Source organism: Syngnathus scovelli, chromosome 19 (genome assembly GCF_024217435.2).
Source record: "Syngnathus scovelli strain Florida chromosome 19, RoL_Ssco_1.2, whole genome shotgun sequence".
Taxonomy (NCBI): Eukaryota; Metazoa; Chordata; class Actinopteri; order Syngnathiformes; family Syngnathidae; genus Syngnathus; species Syngnathus scovelli.
Window position 1 is genome coordinate 739,333 of NC_090865.1, and position 24,507 is coordinate 763,839.

The 24,507-nt window shown below is 43.5% G+C and overlaps 1 protein-coding gene across 6 annotated transcripts in view; it reads left to right on the forward strand.

Moving 5' to 3' along the window:
* rbms3 (RNA binding motif, single stranded interacting protein) overlaps positions 1-24,507 on the forward strand; it is a 152,989-nt gene that overhangs the window by 21,147 nt on the left and 107,335 nt on the right. For 2 of the 6 annotated variants that reach the window (XM_049751342.2, XM_049751341.2), the window contains exon 1: positions 4,910-6,073. The exons of 2 other annotated variants lie outside the window; for them this stretch is intronic. In XM_049751342.2, the coding sequence (XP_049607299.1) occupies positions 5,999-6,073 (75 nt within the window). In that variant the 5' untranslated portion in view covers positions 4,910-5,998. Of the gene's footprint in view, positions 1-4,909; positions 6,074-24,507 lie in introns of those variants that run through there. 2 more of the 6 variants (XM_049751336.2, XM_049751338.2) reach the window with 1 other exon arrangement.

Below are 24,507 nucleotides of genomic sequence, written 5' to 3' on the forward strand. Positions count from 1 at the left end.
AGGCAAAATGCTACTATGTTGTGGCAAGCCAAATATCAGCTCTTATGTCTGAAATGGAACACAAATTCGCACGCAAGTTGGAGACTTTCTCGTTCTATCGGCTATACCGTGGGAAAGTCATAATTATGTCAAATATTTGCGGGAAGAACATTGGTGGGCTATGAATTAAGCAGCAACATCTCAGGAGGCATCCATTTGCCGTCAACTGAACATGACTCTGGTCATCAAACTCGGAATTCATGAGTCATGATTAGTCATCACCCGAGTACTGAGTAAGTGTGATGTCATTTCCTTGCTTGCGCTACATTAGTGTCAACTCGCGTCTTCTGAGTATAAATGGACTTCCTGGGAGACAACCAAGGAGGACACCCTTGTGGAAAATGAATCCATAAAAAATATGCCAAACTGCACATTGACTGGCCGCAAAGCTGCTGGGAGAAGACGAGATAAAACTGGAACGTTTTGCCACGGCACATCAGCTCATTGATGCAAAACTGAAGCAAGAAGCCAACACTGCTGTGAAACATGGAGATGTTCTGTTCTTGCTGCAGCTGGTGCAGGGTATAATGAGAATGGCTTATCGCAAAATAATTGGACTATTCAAAAGTGGCCCCCTATTATTCCTTATCTTTCTTTAACCAACATTTTTTTTCCACATGTGTAGTTTGGCTTTGCTCGAGCAATTCGACAATATTGCAGCCGTTACAGTCTCAGTAACACCTTTTTTAGAAACATCAGCCTCATGGAGGAGCTTTAAAGTCCATCATGATATTTAATTGTGTCCCATTAAATATGCTATTTAGGTCCGAGCCTCTTATTTGAACATTGCGCTTGGGATTTATTTGGCAGATACTTCATTCAGTAAACGTACATATCAATATTCCCAAATTGTTTATGCTTCGACTTATTAGAGATCAAAAGCAGACCCCGATGTTTTGATATTGGCATGGATATTAATGAAGGCAAAAAAAGTCCACACGTCCTTTTCTTAGGGCCGGAGGATTTACGGATGCTCCTTTAGAAATTAGAATAGAGTTTGAGGAAATGCGACAGACCGGTGCTTTTCTTTCCACTGTCAATGGCGTGCGGCTCGGCGATCAAATACATGGATGAATTAAACAACGGTCTTAGGACAATAGCGCAATGAATAAAACAAAATGCACATCTTACACTATATGAGTGCTTTGATGAGGCCTTACTGGAACTCCTGTCAGCTCTCTCATGTTTATTCGGTTACTAAAAAGACCATTTTAGATATTCCACATAGTAAGATGCTTGATTGGGGAAAAAAGGTATTCAGGCCATACCTCAAGAAGACTTGAAGTGAGCTTTCACATCACATTTCCACAGATGTATGTACGTATTTGCCATGTCTGTTTTCCCAGCAGAAAATCTACTTTGAAACATGCTAACTAGGAAATTAGTCATTGCGGTGACACAGATCAACCTTCCCGTTTGTAAGAGAGAAGGAGTGTTAGCAATTGACTCTTTCCAGGTCTGGTGCTCAGCCCTCATTGCGTAGTGATGGGCTGGCTCTGTGAGTCATTTGTAGCCATGCGTGTCTGCTTTCATATTTCCTCCCCCATTAGGCCCTGCATGGCTCTCCTCTGTGTTGTGATAGTCCATAATGACTCACTGGAAATCTGCCTGGTGTTTATCAAATGTCTCTTTGCAGGGCTGGTGGGCCACAATCAGGGTTTTTTTATTTATTTTTTTTTAAACGTATTGTGAATTTGTGGATCAACAGCCAAGGGGAGCAAGGTGCTCATCAACTATGTCACAGAAGGCAAAGATAAGTTTATGGAATGATCCGGTTTCAATGTTTTACTGAGCAGAATGTTGTTTAGTCCCCCCCCCCCCCCCCCACACACACACACACACACCACAAACTATCAAGCCATTCATTTTGTCCTGCTAATCTTTGATGAGTCTGAATCAACAGACAGTGCCCATGTTGTTTGCAGCCAAGTAGTGCACAATTTTGATTCCAATGTTCCAAGATGGTTAATTAACAACTCCCAATTCCGAGTTTGTTTATTAGCAAGATGTGGAGATGAAAGCTGGGATGGATGATGGTAATTGGCAGCTAGACCATTTTTATGTGTATGTATATGATTGGGTAAAAAAACAAAAAAGTCTGTTCTTTATTCTAAATTGTTGGAATGAATATGCTGTAAATTGCTAATTGTCCTGGTTTCAGACAATGTTAATTACATCATCAAATTAGTAATTGCAATATGGGAATGGGGAATGAGGAATGAAACAGCCCTCTGAAGACAAATGGGGGCTTTGAACTATAAACTAGAGTTACTCATTTTACATTTTAATGAAAGTGCTCAAATTACACCCATCCATCCACTTGCAGGGAACTGAAGCTTGTCCCGTCCCCACTGAGTTGGATGGATGGATGGATGGATGGATGGATGGATGGATGGATGGATGGATGGATGGATGGATGGATGGATGGATGGATGGATGGATGGATGGATGGATGGATGGATGGATTCTAGTTCAAAACAAAGGTGAGCGGTATTTGGGTTTCTCAATTACAGTACACCGATTTTCACTTAAAGTGAGGACCGTTTTCAAATCAGTTGACAGCGTCTCTATTAGTGGCCGGCTGCGTCGTCTATTTGAACAATAAACGTGTCCCAATTTACTGTCAGGATTTATTAGCGTTCACACAAAGACAAACATTTAAGTGCTGAGCCCATTTGAACTCGGCCGCTAACAACTAGGTGCAGCAATCCCTCTCAGATGTATTAAATGGTGGCGTCTTAATGTATGTTTTGCAAACCAAAAAAATGGACAGTGGTCACTAAAATAACAAACGGAGGAGATGGCAATTTGCTAAGAGCTCCTTCGAGGAAGCCCTTTGGATAGACTGTATTTTTTATTTATTTTTTTAACAACAGCTGCACGTTTCCAAAAATGAAACGAAAAAGAAAGCGACCTGCTATGAAATATAGACGAGACTGTGCTAGCTTCCAGGCCTGCTTTCTGTGCGATGAAAACTTAAGACTAGCAAGGCCTTTTGGGGCGACATGTGCTGTCCAGCGTCAAACGGAAAGGTCATGTCAACCGACACAAAAGTCACAGCTAAACCCAAGAATGACTTGGAATAAAGCTTTGGACTGTCGAATTGTGAGGTGACCTTCTGTGATCCTGCTGAGCATGTGTGGAAGGAGCCAAATTACGCCTGCCCAGCCTTCAAAGTTAAGACATCTGGAGCAATTTGCTCACAGGAATGTCAAAACAAGTATTTTAAAGTTCATTTGGAGCGCACTTCAAAAGCAGTACCTCGGGTTTTTTTTTTTTTTTTTTTTTTTTTATCTCTGTTCTCTGTACTCTTTGTCCTCACTTGGTGAAATACTGTTGACTATTAGTACTTGTTAGTGTCATTATTGTTATCTTTCAATTGATTCTGACGTTTTTGAACTCATACTTTGTCCTTGAGCAAATATTTCATGGTGACTCGATGTCATCACGACACCGTCACGCTGCTGACCGATTTTTGACTAAAGTGCAGCGACGAGCACTACCCCGAAAATACTCAAGTTCTGGTTTCGTGGAACAAAATGAGTAATACGTCTATTGGTGCGTATTACTACTCTCGAGTTGTTTCATTAAAACAAACAAAAAAAAACTCTTGCTAAAACGTAGCTTTTACTTCTGGATAAGAATTTCAATCAAGGCAATCAGTCCTCCAGGTGACATCTATTTTTGTTTTTCAAAGCCGCAGGTCAAGTTCTTCCATTTCAAGAGTCAAATCCCAATTCCCTGACTTTAATTGTTAATCTTCCATCATATTAATATTCATGATTGAACTGCCCTGTGTCTGTATAATGAGACTCCCCTGAATTTTCATTCTTTATTGCTCGATATGAATGAGAAATCAGAAAATGCTGTAGGGACTTCTTCATCATCATTAAAAAAAAAAAAAAAAATAGAATGGCGGTATTTTATTTGAAATACTCCATTTTAATCACCTATTGATCCTGCATTACACAAAACTGAAGTTGAGACGTTGCAATTGGCAATACAAACTCCAGTATATTCATCTGTTTGATATATTTGTGTTTTTTGTTGCATGGAAAATGTCTTTGCGTGATCATGTGCACGGCCGCTTGATGTTATCTGATTTTAAACTTAACGAGGCATCGCAACCCTCGTCCTTATCATTTTTATTTCTGGAGTTATTTGACTTGTAAAATGAACTAACTAGAGAAAAACAGAATTTGGTGATAAAAGAGTCAGTCTCTCACACACACACAATGAAAATGATGCGTTTGTGATGTGGCTTTTCAAGTTGCGTCCCCAAATAGATCTAATATTCTTGTTTCTTTGTCATGTGGCTTTTGTCTTGGTTTCCCTTTGTTCTGCTCTTTCCGCTTTTCTCCAGATGCTGAGTTTTATGTGTCTAGTTGATCCAGACGTTGTTAATCTGGTTAACTGGAATCAATATCCGCCTCATCTCTCCCGTACAAATCAAATAGAGTTGATATCTTCTTTTATTTGATTGCATATATTTTTTTTTTTATTTTCCATTCATATTTATTTGATTCTCAATTTTTATTTTCTATTTATTTATGATTACTTTCCCTTGTTATTCTTTCGATCAGCGGTACTGGCCACATACGGGTCTGGTACTGGTTTTGTGCAATCGCCACAATTTGAACTGGGTTTTGTTCCAGGCAGTAGGTTCACTTGCATCCAGTAGGGGGGATCGACTGCACGCTCTGTTGCCATCTGCCTCTCAATCTCCATGCAGCCCTCCTCCCATGCATATTCCCAGGTTGTGGAAACGCTGCAGCCCAATGGTCTGCGTCTGCTTGGGTGCTTTAAGACCCTCCTACCAGCTGGGCTGAAAAAAGAGGCGGCACTGTGCTTGCAAGCCTTGGACGAGCCCCCTTTTACCGCCCTGTCAGTGTCGAGGAGAAGGGAGGGAAGAAAGAGAGAGCGAGAGAGAGAGCGAGAGAGAGAGAGGGCTGCCTGATCGAGAGAATGAGAGAGCAACTGTGTGACAGAGGCAAAGAGAACCAAGCAGGCTGCTTAGAAAAGTGAGAGAGCAGAAAGCAGGAAATAAGGAACCAGAGCAGGAAGAGGGAGGAACGCAAACGGACTCTTTCTCTTCTAGCCGCAAGGGGCACAGTCACTTTTATCCACTTGACTTCTAGATGAAACCCAGTGGACTGGATGGACTAACCAATTGATGGATTTGGAATAGTCGTTTGCGCTGCATCCTCCGGAAACTAGAGCAATTCCTTTGTGCAAAGTGAGAGGACTGTCTGCGTCTGCGCTCGCATCTCCGTGCGGTCTGCTGTGGGCACAAAGTGCATCTGTCGGCAATCGGTGCTGAGGATATCTCCCGACGCCGTCGGATCCGACTACAGACAGGAGAGGAGAGGGAGCGTGTGTGTACGGCACAGTGAGAGAGCAGAGCAGAGCAGAGCAGAGCAGAGCAGAGCAGAGCGTTCGGATCGGATCGGATGAGAGGGAGCAAGCCGAAGCAAAAGTAATCCAGCTCCAACAGAGACGGGAACCCGTATCTCCTCTCCCTGTGTTCCTCTGCCATTCCTCTCCTCCTCCTCCTCCTCCTCCTCCTCCTGTTCCTCTCCCGTTCTCCAAACATTCACAGGAGCGCTTGCTTCTCTTTGGCAACTTCTTTTCCCTCTCCATCCCCATCCGAAACCCACGGCGGACGCTACTCTCGGATCGAGAACTTGAGGGAATATCTCCTTTCGTGCTGAGGGACGCAAGCTCCGGACAGCATTTGCCATCAGAGGCATCTCACACATACACGGCTTTGGAGTGTGAAGTGTGGCCAAGGAAGAAAGGATTCCTCCAAGCTATCGGTGTTTGCTACTGAGCGGCTCCCTCCCTGCCTGCCGGCCTGCCTGCCTGCCTGCCTGCCTGCCTGCCTACCTGCTTCCCTCGCTCCCTCGCTCCCTTTCCCTGTGTCACCATTCCCTGCCTCAGTGCTAAGGATTCCAGCTACATGGGCAAGCGATTGGAGCAGCAGCCAATGTACCCTCAGTACACCTACTACTACCCCAATTATCTCCAGACTAAGGTACGCCACTCCTCTCGCATTCCTCGAGCATGCTCGTCTAACTCCCACACTCCCACACTCCTACCCCGTCTGACTCCCACCCACCCACCCAACCCTCAAACCCTCACCTCTTCCGCCCCCAATTTATCCCCCCTTCGCATCCTTGACTGGAGATGGCACTTGATTGATAGCCGGCCTTGGTCGTGATGCTTTCATGGGACGGATACCTTGTCGGACTTGGGATGTCTATATCAGTGTGTGCCCGTGTGTCAGGGATCAAGGCCGATGGCTGTCATCTGCTTGGCCAGCCTTCAAAATTTGTACTGGGAGCAATTCAATAACCTTCATGCATTGCTCATCCGTCTATACACCAATGAGCCTCGCAGATAACACCAGAAAGGAATAGATCAAGCACTCGGGATTAATAAAACTCTTAGGAACCCGAGCTGATTTACTACTAACGTCTTTAATTAAATGTACATTCTGATTTTCAAGCCTCTCGATAGGATCTGTCTGGTTTGTTTGGTATCGATGCCCTGAAATTGAAAGGACCAAGCTGGCGAAGATGAGTACCGATTTATTGACAGTATGATAGTGCTGTTTGTAAGCTCTTATTTTCAATTTTAGGTAGGGCAGAATGTTCTTTTGAATATTGTGGTCAACATATTCTAGACCAATCGATAAGTACATAATGAAAGCGTGTCTTTGAACATCCATATTCTTTGTTGAATGACCTAAATGTGTCCAAAACGGGAACGTGTGTAATAAATATAGCTAGCTAGATTCTTTTAGTTTTTTTTCTTCGCTTGTTCTTTTTTTGCCTTGTTAAGTGTTCTATCTTTAGATATTAGCGTCACTCAGAATGGAAGATGGACATTTGTCAGCACCCTTGATGGGCAATGAGCAAAATGAATCTTTAATTAACTCCCGTGTTCTTGCCAGTATCGTCGCAGAACAATCCTGCCTGAAGCAGTTGTGTTATCGCAGAGGTTTGTGCGAATGTGCTCTTGTTGTTCTTTCATCTCAAGGTACTTATGACCTACACAGTCAAACCACACATTTGTCACATCAGTAAGAAAAGGACTCGGACACTTTGGTATCGTGCACCTGCTTTCTTAGAGTTCCAAATGACCCTAGTAAGGTTAGGTGGTTGGATGGTCTGGAACACTTCAGGACAGCCGGAAGAGCTGGACAGAGTTGGAGAGGAGAAGGAAGTCTGGGATTCTCTATTTCCCCAGTGACCCTGCCACAGATAAGTGGAGGAAGATGGCTGGATGGACGATATAGGCGAGAATTAGTCACCAAGATGGCTTATTCTGTTGGCACAATGGTTCCAATGTGTTGTTATGCATCTTTCTGTCATGATGCGCCAATATCTCAGGCTATACCCTGGATCGTCGCCAGTCACTTACAGGCTCCATAAAGACAAAAAGCCATACTTAGCGGGAACTGAACCCAAGCTCAGGAGTCCAGAGACCCGACAGTGACAGGGACAGTGAAATCAATCGCTTTTGGGGAAAAAAAAAACCACCCCGACTTGCTGCCAATGTGCTCTGAGGCATATTTATGGCTTGAATGTGTGTGTGTGTGTGTGTGTTGGTGTGAGTGCTGCTGGTATACGATATGGCACAGCCCCTATTACTTACAATACTTTCACGACAGTGCTCCTCACGTGCAGCACATTAGCTGTCTGGTATGTGCTGCACTTTTGTACGTTCCCCCATTCTTTATTGATGATGATTGAAACATTTTGCTGCCTGATTGCAGGAAATATGCAAATGTACTGTAAAATGTTGAGGTAGGAAGATCTTTGTGAGAAGAATGCGATTGGTGCGCAACGAGCTCCCAACAGGGTGGACCTGGCTGCAGCCCCACCTGGCAGTACACCAGCCAGCACTCCCTTCTGATTTATAGTTTAATACATTTGTGCTGCTGCCATATGGCTTCCCTCTCCATCCCCTGCTCCTTCCATCATCCGCCTCTGCCTCCCTCCCTCCCTCCCTCCGTCCCTCCCCACTTGGCCTATCTCGGAGCTGCTCATCTCGGTGGCCTCTCAGTCAGGGTATGCCCCCTCAATCTCCTCCTTCCCTCTCTTCCTCCTCCCTCATCCACTCTGTTGCAACAGGGGCTCCAAGCCCTGCCTCCTCTACCTATGCTGCAGTTCACTCCCAAGGTCAGGGGAAATCCGATCTTGCCACCGTCAGCGATTGATTTATCTTTGACGGAGCCGCCGGGGTCGTGTGCCATGCAAACGAGACCTACGGAGAGGAAAGCGTCCGTTTCGATTTACATCCATAATACATTTCCTGGTTAGGTGGTATAGAAGGGTGGTCCGTTTGATAGCACCACAGAAAAGTGTCAAAACAAGTTAATCATAATTTCAAAAAAACAAGGCGTTGCGTGTTAAGTTTGATGTCACGTAAATGGCTAAGTCATGCTTTGAATGTGAATCTGCACACTTTCCATTCTTCTTTGTCACACCCCGATTTAGGCTTTTGGTTCTGTTTAGGTCTGTGGTATTGCAGAGTAGATTGAAGTCCTCATCATTATGACGTCATGCAAAAGTGAATGTAGGCTTTGTACAACCTTAGACGCCTTGGTTTGGTCATTCGTGGGTGTTCAACTCGCTTTAGAATCTGCTTGCCTTCAGTGCTGCATTCCTAAGGTATAGTCTCATACTCTGTGGGTGGGGGGGTGTACACATCCGCAATGAATAAAAAAGGGTAATGCATGGCATAAATCTTTCCAAAGTGCAGCCTTTTCACAGGCTTGCTTCCATTTTGTGGAATATAGTTTGGATGTTTGTGCAAAAAAAAAAAAAAAAAAAAAAAAGCGATGATTAACATCTGTATTTGCTCGGAGCAGATGAGTACGTGGTAAAGAAATGTGAAATGTGCTGTCTGAATGGCCTTTGCATTTTGTGGTTGCTGTGGATGTACTGTGCATCAATATTCTCATTTAATGGGATTCTCTGGTGCCGGCCGCCGAGTGCTTGTTAACCCACATTAGAATGTGAAAGTCAGGGAATGAGATAAAACAATAACATTTGTCTTTTCTATTGATTCGTGCAGTGGGGCGTTGCATGTGCTCCTCTTTAGCGGAATTATTGATTCCTGAAAGTGTGCGTGTGTATGGACGCGTCCATGTGGATTTTATATCAACTTATGATTATCTTGACTCTTGTTTTGATGAGAGTTGTTGTTGTTGTTTGGACAGCCGGCTCATAGCAAACGGGGTCACCGCATTAAGTCACTCGCACAAACTTTCTTTTGCAGAGTTTTTACGCTGGATGCCCTTCCTGGCAAAACACACACTTTTTTTTTTAGCAGAAGCGGACTCGGAACTAGCAGTGGCCACTACACCACCAAGCCCTTGTTTTGACGAGGTGATTAATTAAATCCCCTCTATTTTTTTTTTTTTTTTTGCAGCCTTTATCAAGCCTGGGAATGTGATGTTTAGTGACATTTGTGAAAGGTGAATCATTTGCATTTTAAATACCAGATTGCGGCATCTCACCCCGGTGAGCCCGTAAGAAATTCAACTACTGAAAGTGATTAGTGTTTGCTATTGTGTGTTTCCTAAAGATACACAATCTCAAGCCCTGACATAACCTAAATCGAGGGACTTCTTGTCCGTGGACTTGAACAAACATCCGGCAAATGGAGCCCTTTTGAAAGGCTTTGTGACTGCCGTAAAAGTCGTTATCAAATGAGGAAGAAAAAGTCATGGAGGAATTTATGTTTGCATAACGACCAAAGAGACTTATATAGAATCATGGAGGTTCAAAAAGATTTGGCCTGAGGTCTGTGCTGCAGAAGACAACATTCATTTTAATTCTGCAGCAATACTTGTGGAAAAATAGCCATTTAGTGGAACTTCTTAGAGAAAACCCACGAGGTTGCGCTATTCAGCATTGAAAGAAATCAATCGAGCCCAAGCCGAAACGTTTGTGATGCTTAAGACTGAAGGCTCTCTTGTTTTCGACAGCACATCTGCAACTCGGTGCAAATGTCGGCGGATCTTGATTTTTCTATTATGTGCATATTTGCCAGTTTGGCAGACTGCTGGGCTGGCACAGTAGAGGGCATGTTTGGAAAGCACCTGGCATACAATCAATCTAAACATACTGAGCAGGCATAGGTTAGACATCTGAATCATTGGAGAACTCAAATATTGAACAGATTATTATTATTAATGCGCTGCTTTGTTTGGCACTCCCACAGCGACGCAGCCCACCTTCGTTCATATCTGCCTAATTGTGATGAAGCCAACAGGTTTATATCCTAAGAGTATAAAAACACAGTATAGTCGGTGTTACCATATAAAGTTGAAAAAGTTTAAATACTTGCGTGCATGTGTGAGTGAGAGAGAGAGAGAGAGAAAAAAAGTGCTTTGGCTGGAAAGTGATTAAATGAAGCTTTTAAAAGCGGGCTCCACTTTCCACTTTGGGTGTCCTTGAGCACTTGGCACAGTGAACACAAAGTAGAAGCTCACTCATTACAGGTTGCTGTGGGGGGAAAAAAAGTAGCACAGATAAATGGTCGGAATACACAATCATGCGGGAGTCTTGCCGCGTGGGGATGTTGACAGTATCTTACTCTTCTTACTCGGACTTTTGGAAACGCAGTAAGAGATTTCTTTATTCCGCACTGTGCATGCGGTGAGCTTGCCGGAATGGCGAGAGTTCAACTGGATAACCCGCAGGTTAAGTCAGAAAATCCCTACCCTGAAGCACATACCGAAGTGCGCCGCCATGGGGGCATTTGTATCGACAGCAAAGCCTTACAGTAGAGCCTGGTTCGAAATAACCCAATTTGGCTTGAAAATTGGGCTGAGCCAAGCAATTGTTTTTTTCTGGGGCAAAACAATCCATAGACCCAAAATTGACCACACTCCTTTGCCATAGCAGCTCAACCTAATGAGAATTGTATGAAAGAAGTCACCGTGGATTAGGCTAAGTGGACCCTCGCCGGAGCTCCACCATCCGGAACATACCCGACATTTGAGCCTTATGATTAAGAAAACATAGCCTGTAGTCTTTGCCTAACCCCGAACCAACAAACAGATCTTATTTTGATGCAGCGGTGTACACCACAATAATAATGATCATGCTTTAGTGTCAATGTGTCAATCAAAAGTGAGTGTGGTGAGTTTACTAAAGGCGGGATTTCTTAAATCGTAGCTCTTATGACGTGCGTGTGTGTGTGTGTGTGTGTGTGCGTGGCCAATCGGTGCATTTGATGCTCGCTGAGCAATTCAATTCAACTCAAAACAGTTTTGCACAAACTAATATTAGCTTTAGTTTCTGATAGGAATATTTGTTTTGAATAGACCGGTACCTTCTGGAAAATGGCGCCTTCCAAAAATGGGGATGGATATCAAATGATTTATTTGCACAGCTGAAATTCAGAAGGATTTATCTGTTTTCTCTCAATCGAGTAAAACCGAGTTGGATGGGAGGGAGCTTTGAAAAAGCAAACTGCACCAATTGAAAGGCCTTTTGTTGCTTCCCTTTGTTGCACACGCAAGCTCTCAGCATGTCTGTTGCCCTACCTTTTGGCACTCGGGAAACGCTCAGGTTGTGAGGCACCAAGGTAGGACGACTTAGAAGCTCCTCCTAGCTTAGCGCTGCTCGCTGACTCAGATTCGGCCGGGATAATTGCTCCTGAATTTTTAACGAGTGGCTGCGTTGTGCACTTTGTGGAAGCAGCGTGCCTGAAGATCCCGGCATGGCTGCGACTGCAGTGGAACAGCCCTTTTGTTTTTTTCTCCCCACGTCCGGAATGAGAAGAATACTTGAGCATGTCATCATCGCAATAGGTGATGCTGTGACTTTGGAATGTTAACAAAAAGAAGCGTGAATGCAAATGCAATTGTACCGCCTGGCTGCACAGATAATTATCCTTATCTGGTTTCATCTAATCACCGGTTGTAGACTTGCCTTTGGCTAAATACGTCACTCTTTATTTGGACTCTGCCGGCCGGGTCACACTCTCAGCTGGCTCTAGAAATCTGGAAACAAAATCATCTTGAACATGGAAATGTCATTCACAACAGATACAAATGCATCGCAATCATATAGTACATTTCGGCGGTGACAAGGTAACGATGACGGAATAATAATATTGGGGCCGCGAGGTTAAATGAGATGCAAATGTAAAAGAACAATTTGAAATTTGAAGCCGTATTCCTCGAATTTAGTTAATTAGGTAAGTCAAGAGAAAGTCTTTGGTAGCTCAGAGAGTCAAGTGGTAAGAGCAGCCGCAGACATGCAAATTGCAGCGCCGTGCTGCAGGCAGGCAGGCAGGCAGGCAGGCAGGCAGGCAGGCAGGCAGGCAGGCAGCCATGGTTACCGCCTCCCACATGGCATATAGTGCCTGCAACATTGACTCTCCACTGCTGCATTAGTTGTGGCAAGCGCAATAAAAACACCGTGTCACGCGTAGCTTGAAAAATGCTTCCGGAAAAAGCCAATTCTGCCATGAATGAGGATAAGCAAATAGGCATGAGCGCTTGAATGGCTGCCAGTCATGTCAGAGCCCCCCCCCCACCACCAATACCTCCTCGCCTTCTCATCCAGTCACAATGAGCTTCTGTACAAATAAGGATACGTGCACCAATTTAGTGCAGCAGATGAACCTTGTGAAGCCTTGTTGAGCAAGTGGGGGATTACCGTGAGCAAACAGGCTTTTCTCCTGGCTTTATTTGAGTTAACTGACTCGCACCACCCTCTTAGATTTTGCCCCTGTCTTTCTTTTTTTTGGGGGCGACAGATTTTTTCCCATTCTCCTGTCGCCTTGGAGGCCTTAACACATGCACATTAGTCAGTGTATGGAAAAACACCGAGTGTGTCAGGTAGGCGACGAGAATTAGATGGCAAGGACACTTTAGCTGAGCCGCAAAGCAGGCGTAATGGATCAAGGAGCAAGCCCACGGCGTGATGGGGGGGGGGGGGGGTAATTCTTCAAAAGTAATTAGTAGCACATAAGCAGACTATTGGCAACGCAATGAACAAAATCTTGGCTTTATATGTGGGCTGCTTGCGGATGTCGTTTCTTTGGCAGGAAACGTGAACCTAAGTTTAACAAAACTTTTGTTAATGTGCAAAGCGTTGCGAGAGTCGTTGCCAAGGACAAAAATGTTTACATTTTGCTCTGTTCAAAAGATTTTCTGGATTTTAATCCCAAAAATGACACCTAATAAATAACAATTAACTGCTGTTAGATTTTTCCATGTTCATTTATGATTGCAACCAAGTGTCTCTTTTGATTCAGCTCCACATTAAATTAGCTCACTCATTCGAAAGCGCAGATGTTTTGGAAACTTTTGTCATTGTTTGAAGAATTTATATTGGTCAAAGGATCCTGACAACAACTTGCATCATGCAGAAAATTGAAGAATATTGAATTGGCATGTAATCAATGATCATTTTGGTCATGGGATTTTTGTAAAACTGTAATGGAAAAAACAACAACCTTTTTTTTAGCAACCTTTTCTCAAAGCCAAATTGTTTCAGACCCATAAAAATAACTTCACTAAATAAAACGACATTTTTCACCCAAAATTGATCTGTGTATTTTTACTACTTTTGTTCCTACTCAAAAATTCAGGTTAATATAAATGCAAACAAATGCACAAATACGTTGAATGGAGAACGGTTTTACATCTTATTTCTAAGTATGAAGGTCAAGTGTGTGGAAAAAGCGATTTCAAGCAAGGATTGCTCAGAAACAGCACTTTCTTTTTCTTTAATAATGTAAATGTGCTCAAATTTGAAAACCAAGCTTTGAATAAATGCTAATGTTAGCGTCAAACTACTTATGCAGTTGATAAATAGGAATGTTTTGATCGCCCTGTGTTGTTTTGTCCTTGGGCCTTTTTGGAAAATGTTGGGAAACAGTGGCTTTGAAAAACAGTTAGTCACTAATTTCCTATCTGTTTTGTGCCTCTGATTAGCCGTCTTGAGTACCCCTGTGGAAGCCTTGTATTCATTATTTATCCGTAGCCCCCCCGAACAACAGCTGCAAGCTTGTGTAGCTGCCATATGTTGTGTTATTCTCAACATATTCGTGCTGTATAGGGAAGTTTAGATCAGCCCGCCGAGATGTATAACAAGCCCTCTGCGGACATGCTGCTCCCAAATTATTCTCCAAATGTTATGTTTTCCACTCCATCCTTGGAAAAGGCTCTTGAGGTCATACAAACTGCTTTTCAAATTGGGGCTTCTAAAGTCTAGTTTGATTTGTTGTTGTTTTTCTTAATGTTTTACAGCTTATTTGAAAACCAAAGAGCAGCTTTGGCCAGAAGAGAATACTGTAACACCAATACCCATCAGAGGTTTATTTGAAGTGAGCAAACCCTCATTCCGTGCGCAGGCGTCACCATCTGTTATAAAAGTTAAGGTGTTTTTTTTTTTTTTCTTTTCAAAATTTATTTTACTTGAGAAACTGTTTTTACACACACTGTACACAGTGTACTATATATTTTTATTTATTATGATTTTTTAATTTTGCTTGAGAATTTTTTTCCCCTACACAATGTAGACACAGACAACCACAATTTAGAAAAAAATATACTACATTTTGTAACTGAGGATGCTGCTACGTCTCACCGGGGAAGACGCTAGAGGCATCCCCGACCCCCCCCTAAGCAGAACCAGAAGATGTGAAATCTGGGCTTCCCTGCTAAAGCTGCTGCCCCCGTGACCCGAGCCTAGATAAGCAGAGTAAATGGAGGCTTGGGTAGATAAACGAGACAGTTAAGTGTTTTTACCACTTTACACCAGTGTGACTGATTTTTAAACATTCATGGCAACAGGGCAGTTTGAGGCCAGAGTGGTTAAAATGTTTGACTTACACTCGAGAGGTCGCAAGGTCCAAACTAGCCTGACTCCTTCCATGTTCTCCTGGTTCAGATACAAATCGGAGATCAATCCACCTAACCGCCATAGATTGACTGGGCTTTACATTATAAACTGGCCAAAACAGAAATTCAACTACCTCGAGCAATTAAGCAGGGCCACTGTGTTTCCGGCATCGGTGGAATTGTCTGAGGGGCAGTAGGGGAAAGAGGGTCGCATTAGGATTCAGCCGATAAAGCAATAAAGCCTTGTAGGAGATGCAGTTGGCCGGCCGGCCGGCCGGCCGGCCTCATTCGGAGCAGCTTCTGTGTGCGCAGCACTTTGCGGCCGCAATTAATCACCCGGCTGACATTAGCCTACCTTCCTGCAAACACTGAATAAACAGTGGCAACGTCGAGGCCATGTTGGCTGCCACAAATCTGGTGTTATCGTTAAGATGTCTGTTGACGCTTGTTCCCCAAAGAGAGAGCGAGAGAGAGGGCGAGCGAGCGAGCGAGCTCTTGAAACTCTGCTCGACTTCTACAGACTGGTGTGAGATCTGTTGATCTATTTAGTTACAGGTTGCAATGAAAAAAGCCACAGTCAGCTTCTGACATGTATTTGCATTGCTAACTTTTGTCGACTTTTGCCTGCACGGTATTGCTTGTGTGACAGGACAGCGGTCGCTAGAGTCATTTGTAAAATGGGAATCCTCGGAGGCTTTATTAGGAGGATGCCTGTCAATGTGTGCTGTATTGTTACCATAGTGATAGTTGCCAGTTGCGTGTGCCAAGCGAGGTCTCCGTTTGAGAGTTAATCACGCGGCTGTAGGGGAACGACTGCACCGTGGGATTTCAGCTGCCACTTAGTTTTGACAAAGTCATAATGCTAGCATTTTTATATGATCGTTTATACGATGGAGTCGAGGTGAGCAGTGGGGCGGTTGGGATTGCATGGAAACATTTTATTACCGAGCAAATAGATGGATACAATTAAATATTATATATATATATATATCCTATTTTAAAGTGAATAGAAAAAGAAACAGAGAAATAAAAGTGAAGTCACATAATAAAAGACAAAAGAGAAATTGATTTGGACCTACTGCTCACTCTCAGAGCCCAGTTAGAGAAAGTTCAGTTCATTCGCGTCCATAAGTTGAACACGCATTATCCTGGGCTAACATAACAGCCTGAGAAGAAACATGATAGAGTTGTTGAGGAAAGCGGCGGGGAGCTGGAAGTGAGGAAGGGCGGGACTCCTGTCCACTTCACTCGAAGGGGACTGACACTTCCCTTCTCTGTAAAGCCCCGCTGGAACTGAAACATTGAAATCACTTCTCTATAGCATTCACCCTACTGTATAAGTGTATGCCCGCATCACTTTCTCTAGCAAGACGCAAATAAAACAACACATGCCTTGAGGAGTTTAGTCCCAGGCTGATGTGCGGCCAACGAGCTGGAATCTGCACACAGGGAAACCTGATAGGCATTCCCTGAGCCAAACACATGAGGTCGCCCTGACTGACTGATCTTGCCTGCCTGCCTGCCTGCCTGCCTCCTTCCACCACCCACTGCTGTCACACGAAAAGATTGTATCTCAGACGAAAAAAAAAAAAGAAAAACATCATCCTCTGCTCACTGCACGATCCTCCACTCAACTTGAAATCACAACATGTATCTTTTGCATTCTGCGTCAGCCTTTGTGCTCCCAAGCAAAACAAAAGTCACTCCGCAGCATTGCTTACAAAAGCAATCCAAACATATGTGTGCGTGTTAGATCTGTGTTCAAGTTCCCTCGCAGCAACACGGACACCCACGTCTCGGAGATACGTGCATATAGTACATGCAAACGCGCGTATCCCTACGTATTCCCAAGTGGTCCACCCCCTTTTCATCATAAGCGCTCCCACGCATCTCATGTTCTCCCTCATATTATGTAAAAAGGAACATGCATTATTACACTGGCGAGGTTTGTTGATGTCTTTGGCAATTGACACAAGTGAGAAAGAAACCACAATACAGTCACAAAGCTCTTTTTTTCCCCCCTGTGAGGTCTCATTGTGTGGTGGTTTGGTTTTTGATGAGTAATTTGACTCATTATATCATTACAATAATATTTTTGAAATGAAACCCTTCGCAGCAGCTGTCATTCTTTGTCGAGTTTTAAACCGGGTGTTGGTCAACCTCCAAATGTAGGAGAGGAAAAATAACGTTTCTTGATTCTGTCGTGGTGCAGTGTCCTGACTTCCATGTAAGTCAAATATATATTTTTTTTATTTACCGTAGACTTCTGCACCAAATGTTTTGCACAAGTCAAAAGGCATTTTCATTTGCAAATCCTTTGGGTTAAATTCTCTTTAGCAGCTAAGATTTGTGTTGTGGGTGAAAAGGATTGAGTTAATGGACAGAGCTTTAAAGCAGCTTGTTGCGCTGCCTTGGCTCTGACCCGTGCAGATTGTCAGGTGACCTCCGTGGTGCTGCCCTGAGCTCGCCGTGAGGAATCCAATCTCCTCGCCGGGGATACGCTGCATGTTTTAGCCGTCCCGTTTGATAACTTTGCCCCGGCGCCTTTTCCGACGTGCCCGTCAAGTCGTCTCGTGAAGGCTGACGTGTTTTCAGTTCTTCAGTGATGGGAGGGGCTCCCAGTCAACAGTGGTTGGAAGATTGTTTTAACCAGCTCATCTGCTCCATGTTTAAATGAGAGCAATTTCATTTTGTTGTGGAACTATTTTTTCAACTTTGCATTCCTTGCGAGACAGAAGACAGATTGTGCAGTGCACAAGGTTGAATGACTTTTAAGATGAATGTGAGACTAATTCAATTTTAGAGTTATGTAGTGTTATGTAAAAACATGTCAACAGAATAAAGTGAATGTTCCACAAAACTTATGAGGACAAAGAGTAGAAAAAAAGAGATTGATGGATTGCTCATCAAAAAATGCTTTGAAAGGCCAGGTAGCACTTCCCATCTTCTTTTCTTGACATTTTGAATCCGGGAAGTGAGTAAGTGATTGGCACAGGGAAGTGGGACTTTTAAGGCATTTTAAGGACCATTAAAACCCCATGGGGCCTGATAGCCAGCGTGTTTAATGAGTCATTGAAAAGAGGGCCTCTCAACTGCTATTTGTTTCCTTGTTGGGCATTTTGCCTTCCACTGTGCTGCTAATTGTCTCGAGCACACTGGCAGTGACACAGCAACCCCGGCTCACAATGAGATAAATGACTTTGGTGGAAATTTAAATGTGACGCACTTTCCGAGTTGACCCTCCGTAGGTTAGCGTAAGGTCGGGATCTCTAAAGTTCAACACCGCTGAGGTCGTTTAATTCGTAGGTCAACCGAGCTTTTCAAGAAAAAATCGGCCTCAAAACGGCTCCGTCTCCAGCCACATGGAACAGCCAAAATGCCTGGAGAAGTATGAATTCATTTGCATTTTACAATCTTGGATTGGATTCAAAACGTGGCTACTAAGACTAAGCGGCATATATCTGTGTTTAGAGTTGAAGGAAGAGGCCTTATCAAGCTTACCCCTGTTGAGTAGCCCACACACGCACTAGAGCCGTCCGTGTGTGATGCATTTTCTGTTTCCATGGGGATCCCGACACGGGAGTTTAAAAAAAAAAAAAAAACTTCCACTTGAACACATGTATAGCCCGCTTCCCATTTGTGTAACAAAATGGCACCGTTTTGCGTAAACAGCCTTTAATTCTAACGAGAACTGAACGGTCATTTTATTGCGTGCGACGACTCGACTGGGGGAAATGAAATGACTCTTTCTGGACTCGTCCTCTCTTTTTAATTTGTCTTTTCAGTGCATTGATACATGACCAAGGAAATGGCACATATGGAAAACCGGCTTGTGTAGTATGGATTACATGCTTTGTAATTCTATAGCGTTGATATTTTTACTTTGCATGGATAGTGGGAATTCAACCGAGCTTAGTGAACTAATCATATGGGCATTAGGTTAACTTGTTGAATGGAACACCTGGAATATCGCATTACTATACCATCTGCCTGGTTTTATTTCCACAAAGTCGATTTTTCCTCAACGGCCACTAACGGGAGAATATACAGACACATTATGGCACCTTAATGTCTACTTATGCATCTGCTCAATTCTGTGGATTACATTTTAACAATGCAAAGAAAGTAGAAGGATCTCGTAGACGAAATAAGCGAGCCGACGTCTCCCGAGTCAGTGATTGTTGCCGATCGAAGACTGACAAGCAAGGAAGCGGCGGTAAATAAAACAAAATACCTTACCCGACCGATCTTGTTGTTTTGTTTTAAAAGTGGCTTCCCCAGACTGCAAAAAATATTTCCCGCAGTAAGTCTTTTGTTAACAATACTGGCATTTTACAACGCTCCATATCCAGGAGTAGCTGAGAGATCACGGGATTGTGCGAGATTTCTCCCTTTGAGGACTTGTTTGGAAAATCTGTGTTGAGAATAGAACACACCACACTACTACGGTACACTAAGAGAAGCTTTACATGTGGTATGTTTTTTTGGAAGAATCCATTTATTTCTACCAGGCTTAACTGGAAAGCTAACAGACATTCAGGACAAGAGGAATCACTAAAACATTGTTCTGCTTTTTCAATTTGGTCCCTGCAGTGTTGACAGTGTGAGCTTGGCCACCAATTAGGCCACAGCGATTCTTACTGCCCATAAATTATTAAGTGTCAGCCATCAACTGGAAGCAGTGACGGACGGAGGTGCCAGAGAGGAAGGTTTTATTTGTTTAAATCATACAGTGCCTGTGATAACGCCGGTTCTGCTCTCAAACCAGCTTAAATTCTTCTCATGCTAGCAACTAAATGCAACATTTATTCAACAACAACATGCGGAGGGGAAAAAAACAAACAAAAAACCATGAGGCATTTAGGATAATGTATAGTATTAGATTGCAACTTGCAACACTGACTCACCTCAAGGTCAACCAATTCATTTCTGGAGGAGAATTTATTGCCTGGTCGTAGCTAAGGCAATGAGGTGCTGTGATCCTTGAGCTCATGTCTATATAGAAGGTCTTCACAGCCGTATACCACGGCGAAGGGGGGGGGGGGGGGGGCGGGGGTTGTCTACTGCTTGTTAACTCTCTTTTCTGAGCCGGAGCCAACTCGGTTGCTTGAAACGTGATAGCGTTGTTGGCCAAGGCCTGCTCATGTTTCCGCTGTTTTGGAGAACACCGAGTTAATGTTCCATGGGACCATCAGCCTGATCATAAACATTGTAAATCCACAACGCCTACGGACCGTAACTCATGAAGAATGACAGGAAGTCTGTAAACTATGTGCCTGTCAAACAGTGATTGACACTACCTATGATGCTTTGTGGGAGGATCCATCCTTCTTTGAGCAACCTAGCTGTAATTGCTCTGTCAAACCTGTCTCTGAACCAAAACACGAGCAGACCGCCTCTAGTCAAGTACGTGAGTCAAGTCCGATTCTCCAGATGAGATCAAGGGTAAAGCTTAAGACACTAAAACACTATAGCTGTTTTGTTGATCTAAAGAAATATTTCAAATTTCTTTTGAAAGATGCCGTTGTCTGGAATAAAAGCACAGTTGGACTGGATTGAGTCGACAAAATGTTACTCCGAGTGTAAAGGCCAAGTCCGAGTCAATGTGAGTCCAACGCAAGTCAGAGTCAAAACGTGTCGAGTCCTATCAAATCACTTTACTGTCACTCATTAGAAGTAGAGCAGTCTTAAAATATGCTTGAGCGGATTTTGTGTCTGATGAAATTGTAGCAAGCAAGGTTGCCGCGCCTTTGGGATGTGAAGTATCCTGTAACAAATTAATTATGCATTTCCAGCATCTAACGGTGAAGGAATGCCACACTGGCCCGACGACTGCTTCCTGCGCATAGCTTCACCTCGCTGTCAACTTGGGGATGTCTAAAATAGGCGCACACAAAAAAAAACAAAAAAAAAGAAACCGCTTGAGGTTCATTGTAATGATAATGGTGCCTCGGTGGATGTGAGTAGACTGGTTCATATTCAGCCCCACAATGACTCTCCTGTCTTGGCTATTCAAGAGGCGGTCTGCTAGCGGACTGGTGGGCGACTAGGCTGAGAAGCTTCTTGTTCATGTGGAAATGTGTGCGGCCATACAATGGAACGGGGATGCGTCTCCCAGAGCCCGGCCCGGCATATTCAGCCAGAGAATGGAAGCACAATAACAGTCAGCTGCTATCATCCCATGAAAAGTCTCGGTTGAATGCTAAATAAATCTTTGAGGGAGCAGGCCATGGCTGATTTTCATCTTTAATGTCTTCATCTTGTTACTTGTGCCTTGGCTACTCTTAGACCGCTCTGAAAAGAATATTTTAAGTAAATTGTACTTTACCTCGAGGGCTATCCATGAGAGTATTTTGAGTTATGAATAAAAACATTTTCATCATGAAAAGATTTCAAACTGAAACCAAGTCCCATTTTATTGTCCGATTTATGATCCGAGTGAGGAGTCCAGAGTATAAATTCGATGTTCCAGTCAGTCACTATTCTTCAATTGCGCAGTGCATATCAGACTCGAGGGTCACATCTTGAAAAGATATAAAAATACTGAGAGTCCGGATAGCCTTGTGAAAAGGGGCTTAGTTCATTTTGCCGCTCTCGATTTTCACCAGCTTATCTATTCGCCGTATTTGAAAGGTCGGCGCGTGCGTCTCAGGAAGCTAGCTTTGAAAAGACGCTGGCTTTATTGTAAGGCAAGCATAATGGCAAAAATGTCCAAGTATCTTGCAACATGAATATTGATATGAAACAATTGAGTTGAAATGGTGTGGCCATTGAGCTATCACTGTGATGCTCAATTATCCTCCTGCTGGAATGAATGAACAGATATGGTCACATTTGATTATGCGCTGCAATGTGCGAAAGCAATGATTTATTTGATTTTTTTTTTTGCTGGGGAAATGAACGTGACGGTATTTTTTTTTCTCTATGCAGTAATGTAAGGCGTTAATATTTACATTTATGCTTGCCTTGTCTTAGACTTGCTATTATTTTGGTAAATATCTAGCAAATATTTTCTGTCACGGTAAAATTCGACGACGGTGCCAGTCACGGATTCCGTTTTGGAAATAACTTTGCCAACATTTGGTTTGACGGCAAGATAGGATCTGCAAGTGAGCTATTTCTAAACTGCCCCGTGTTTCTCAAATGTGCCTGGTGCCTTGCTTGATCAAAGCGTTGCATGGCGTGAACTCCTCCAGACAAGAACACATCAGGCTGGAGTCAGCCAGGCAAGAAGGAAACATTACACCATTACACTCACCTGCTCCGTAATCACGGTGACTTATCTCATGAATAAATCAGGCTACCAAGGTCTCAACTCCTCGACACCAACTTCTATCCTTTGGCAGATGTCAACGTTTCTATTCGTCTTTCACCGCCTTCGTACCTTGAACTTTTTTTCCAACATTCTTTCACCTTCCTCCCCCTCATACTCGGCTGGCCAACAGTGCTCATTTTATGCGTTACACAATTGTGAGACTTTTTGGGTGATTGAAGGCTCCTTGGAAGCACAGATCATTCTCCTTTGCTTTCCCGTAAGTCACGGGATTGACAACTGGAGACGGTCTGCCAACGAGTGGCCGACTGGCTTCTTTTAAATCACTCTGAAGGGCCACTAACGCAACGTTGATGCCAATATGCCAGACTAATACTGGAAAATGAAGTATGAAGTGGACCCATGTTCTCTTGAAAGTGGTATGCAGGCATTTTTAAGACTGCGACTCCTAGTTGTTGAGTGTTTTTGTTTACATTTTAAATCGATGGATGAATTGAGACTAAGTGATCAATACGGTGATGTTAATTGTCGTCTTTATTCCGGCAGTAAATGACGGCGGCGCTCGTCTGCATAGCAGCGCTTCCTTTTTGCTGCTGACAGCAGATTTGGGAGGCTGCAAGAATTTTCTGTTGAGTAATGCTGCTGTTGCTTGCTTCAAGGGAGGTAGTTGCTTAACACGCCATGCCGAATCTGGCACGCCGTCTTCCTTGCCCTACTAAACTCTGCTCAACACTATGCAAAAACTCCCCGATGGCTTGTAGAAAGGGGGTGGAGGGAGACAGAAAGGAGAAATAGAGGACGAGCAGGCAGATGAGGATTGGAGTGGATTTAGAGATAGATGAGAGCTGACTGAAGGGATTGGGAAGGTAAAGCGAGGGTGGTTGGAGGACTTGCCGAGGATGAATTTCCTTATGGAAGGTTAGACTGAGGGAAACGCTCCGCACTAGACTTGTATTGTGATTGAAAAAGCCTTGAACAAATCGGGGACTTTTATTATTGTTTTACTGCTTTGACTCACTTGTGAAAACAAATCAATGCCGCCCATAGCAGTCACAAGTCAGATTACCTTACTAGCTTGGAAAGAAAAAAAATACATAGATTCAGCCCTGTTGTGGCCAATTACATCTCATCCAGTGTTGTCCAAACACAAAGAGTGGCTACTTTGCATTTTTCCAAGGTCATGGGCGAGATCCTTGCACTCGCAGTCTCTTGATACTACACTCAGGCACTCCTAATTAAAGGCAACACATTTAGCAGCATGCCATTGGCCTCAAGTGAAGATAAAATAGTAGCAATAAAATGCTTTTATGATCCCCACATTTACAGTATGAACACTATTCGACACAATGGAATAATGATGTAGCAGGTTATGATAATGGTCTTGTGTGCCCCGTGATTAAGGTTGTGCTAAAATAAGAAGAGTTCACACCAGGGTGCTATTACGCGCAACTTGCAGTGACTCTTTCATTGGGCTAATATACTGGGGCTGGTGCTTTTTGGTGACCTCTTGAATTATACAGGCGATGAACCCTATCAATGACAAATTGAAGCGTGTATATATATATATATATACGTACGTATATTGTATGGACATGATGACACGCCTCCTAAAGTTTGGCAGTAACTCTTTGCTTGTCTCTTCCCAATTACGTCCTTATTTATGAATGTGAGCACGGCTGACCTTCTGGAAGAGAAGACATAAATTTGTTTGTCTGGCAAACGGAGTAACAAATAGCATTCTGCCACAGCTCCAACGTGCTCTTTCTATCAATCTGTCTGTCCCTTGTCTCTCTTGGCCCCCTTCCCGACAGGCTTCACATTCCAGCCATAACTCTCCTCACCTGGTCAGCTGGAGCACTCACTCATGACTGCTGGGCCTCCTGGTCACAAATTAGTTTGCTTCATTTTCACGGATGCTGCACAATTGATAGATCAATCAAAAAATAAGTAGATTAAAAACATAATAATACCAGGTGACAATTTGAATGACGCTGCCGGAATCGGGGATGATTTTCAGAATGATTTCGTACCATGAGTGGTGAAGATGCGTTTGAAACGTTTTCATTCATTTACACATCACACGCACGTCTTAAGATAGCTGAAAAATGAAAATTGTGCCTCTGCGTCTGGCATATCTCGGAAGCGGAAAACCGCATTCTTCACATTGTGGTTTTTCAGCCAAGATGAATAGTTTGGAAAACAATGGAAGCAGCCAAATGCATCAAGCCGCCCTTGAGCAAGTGTGTAGGTGGGCAGCGGCGCATCTCGTATAACGTCAAAGCACTATTTTAAATAAAGGTATAATTCTCTCCATGGC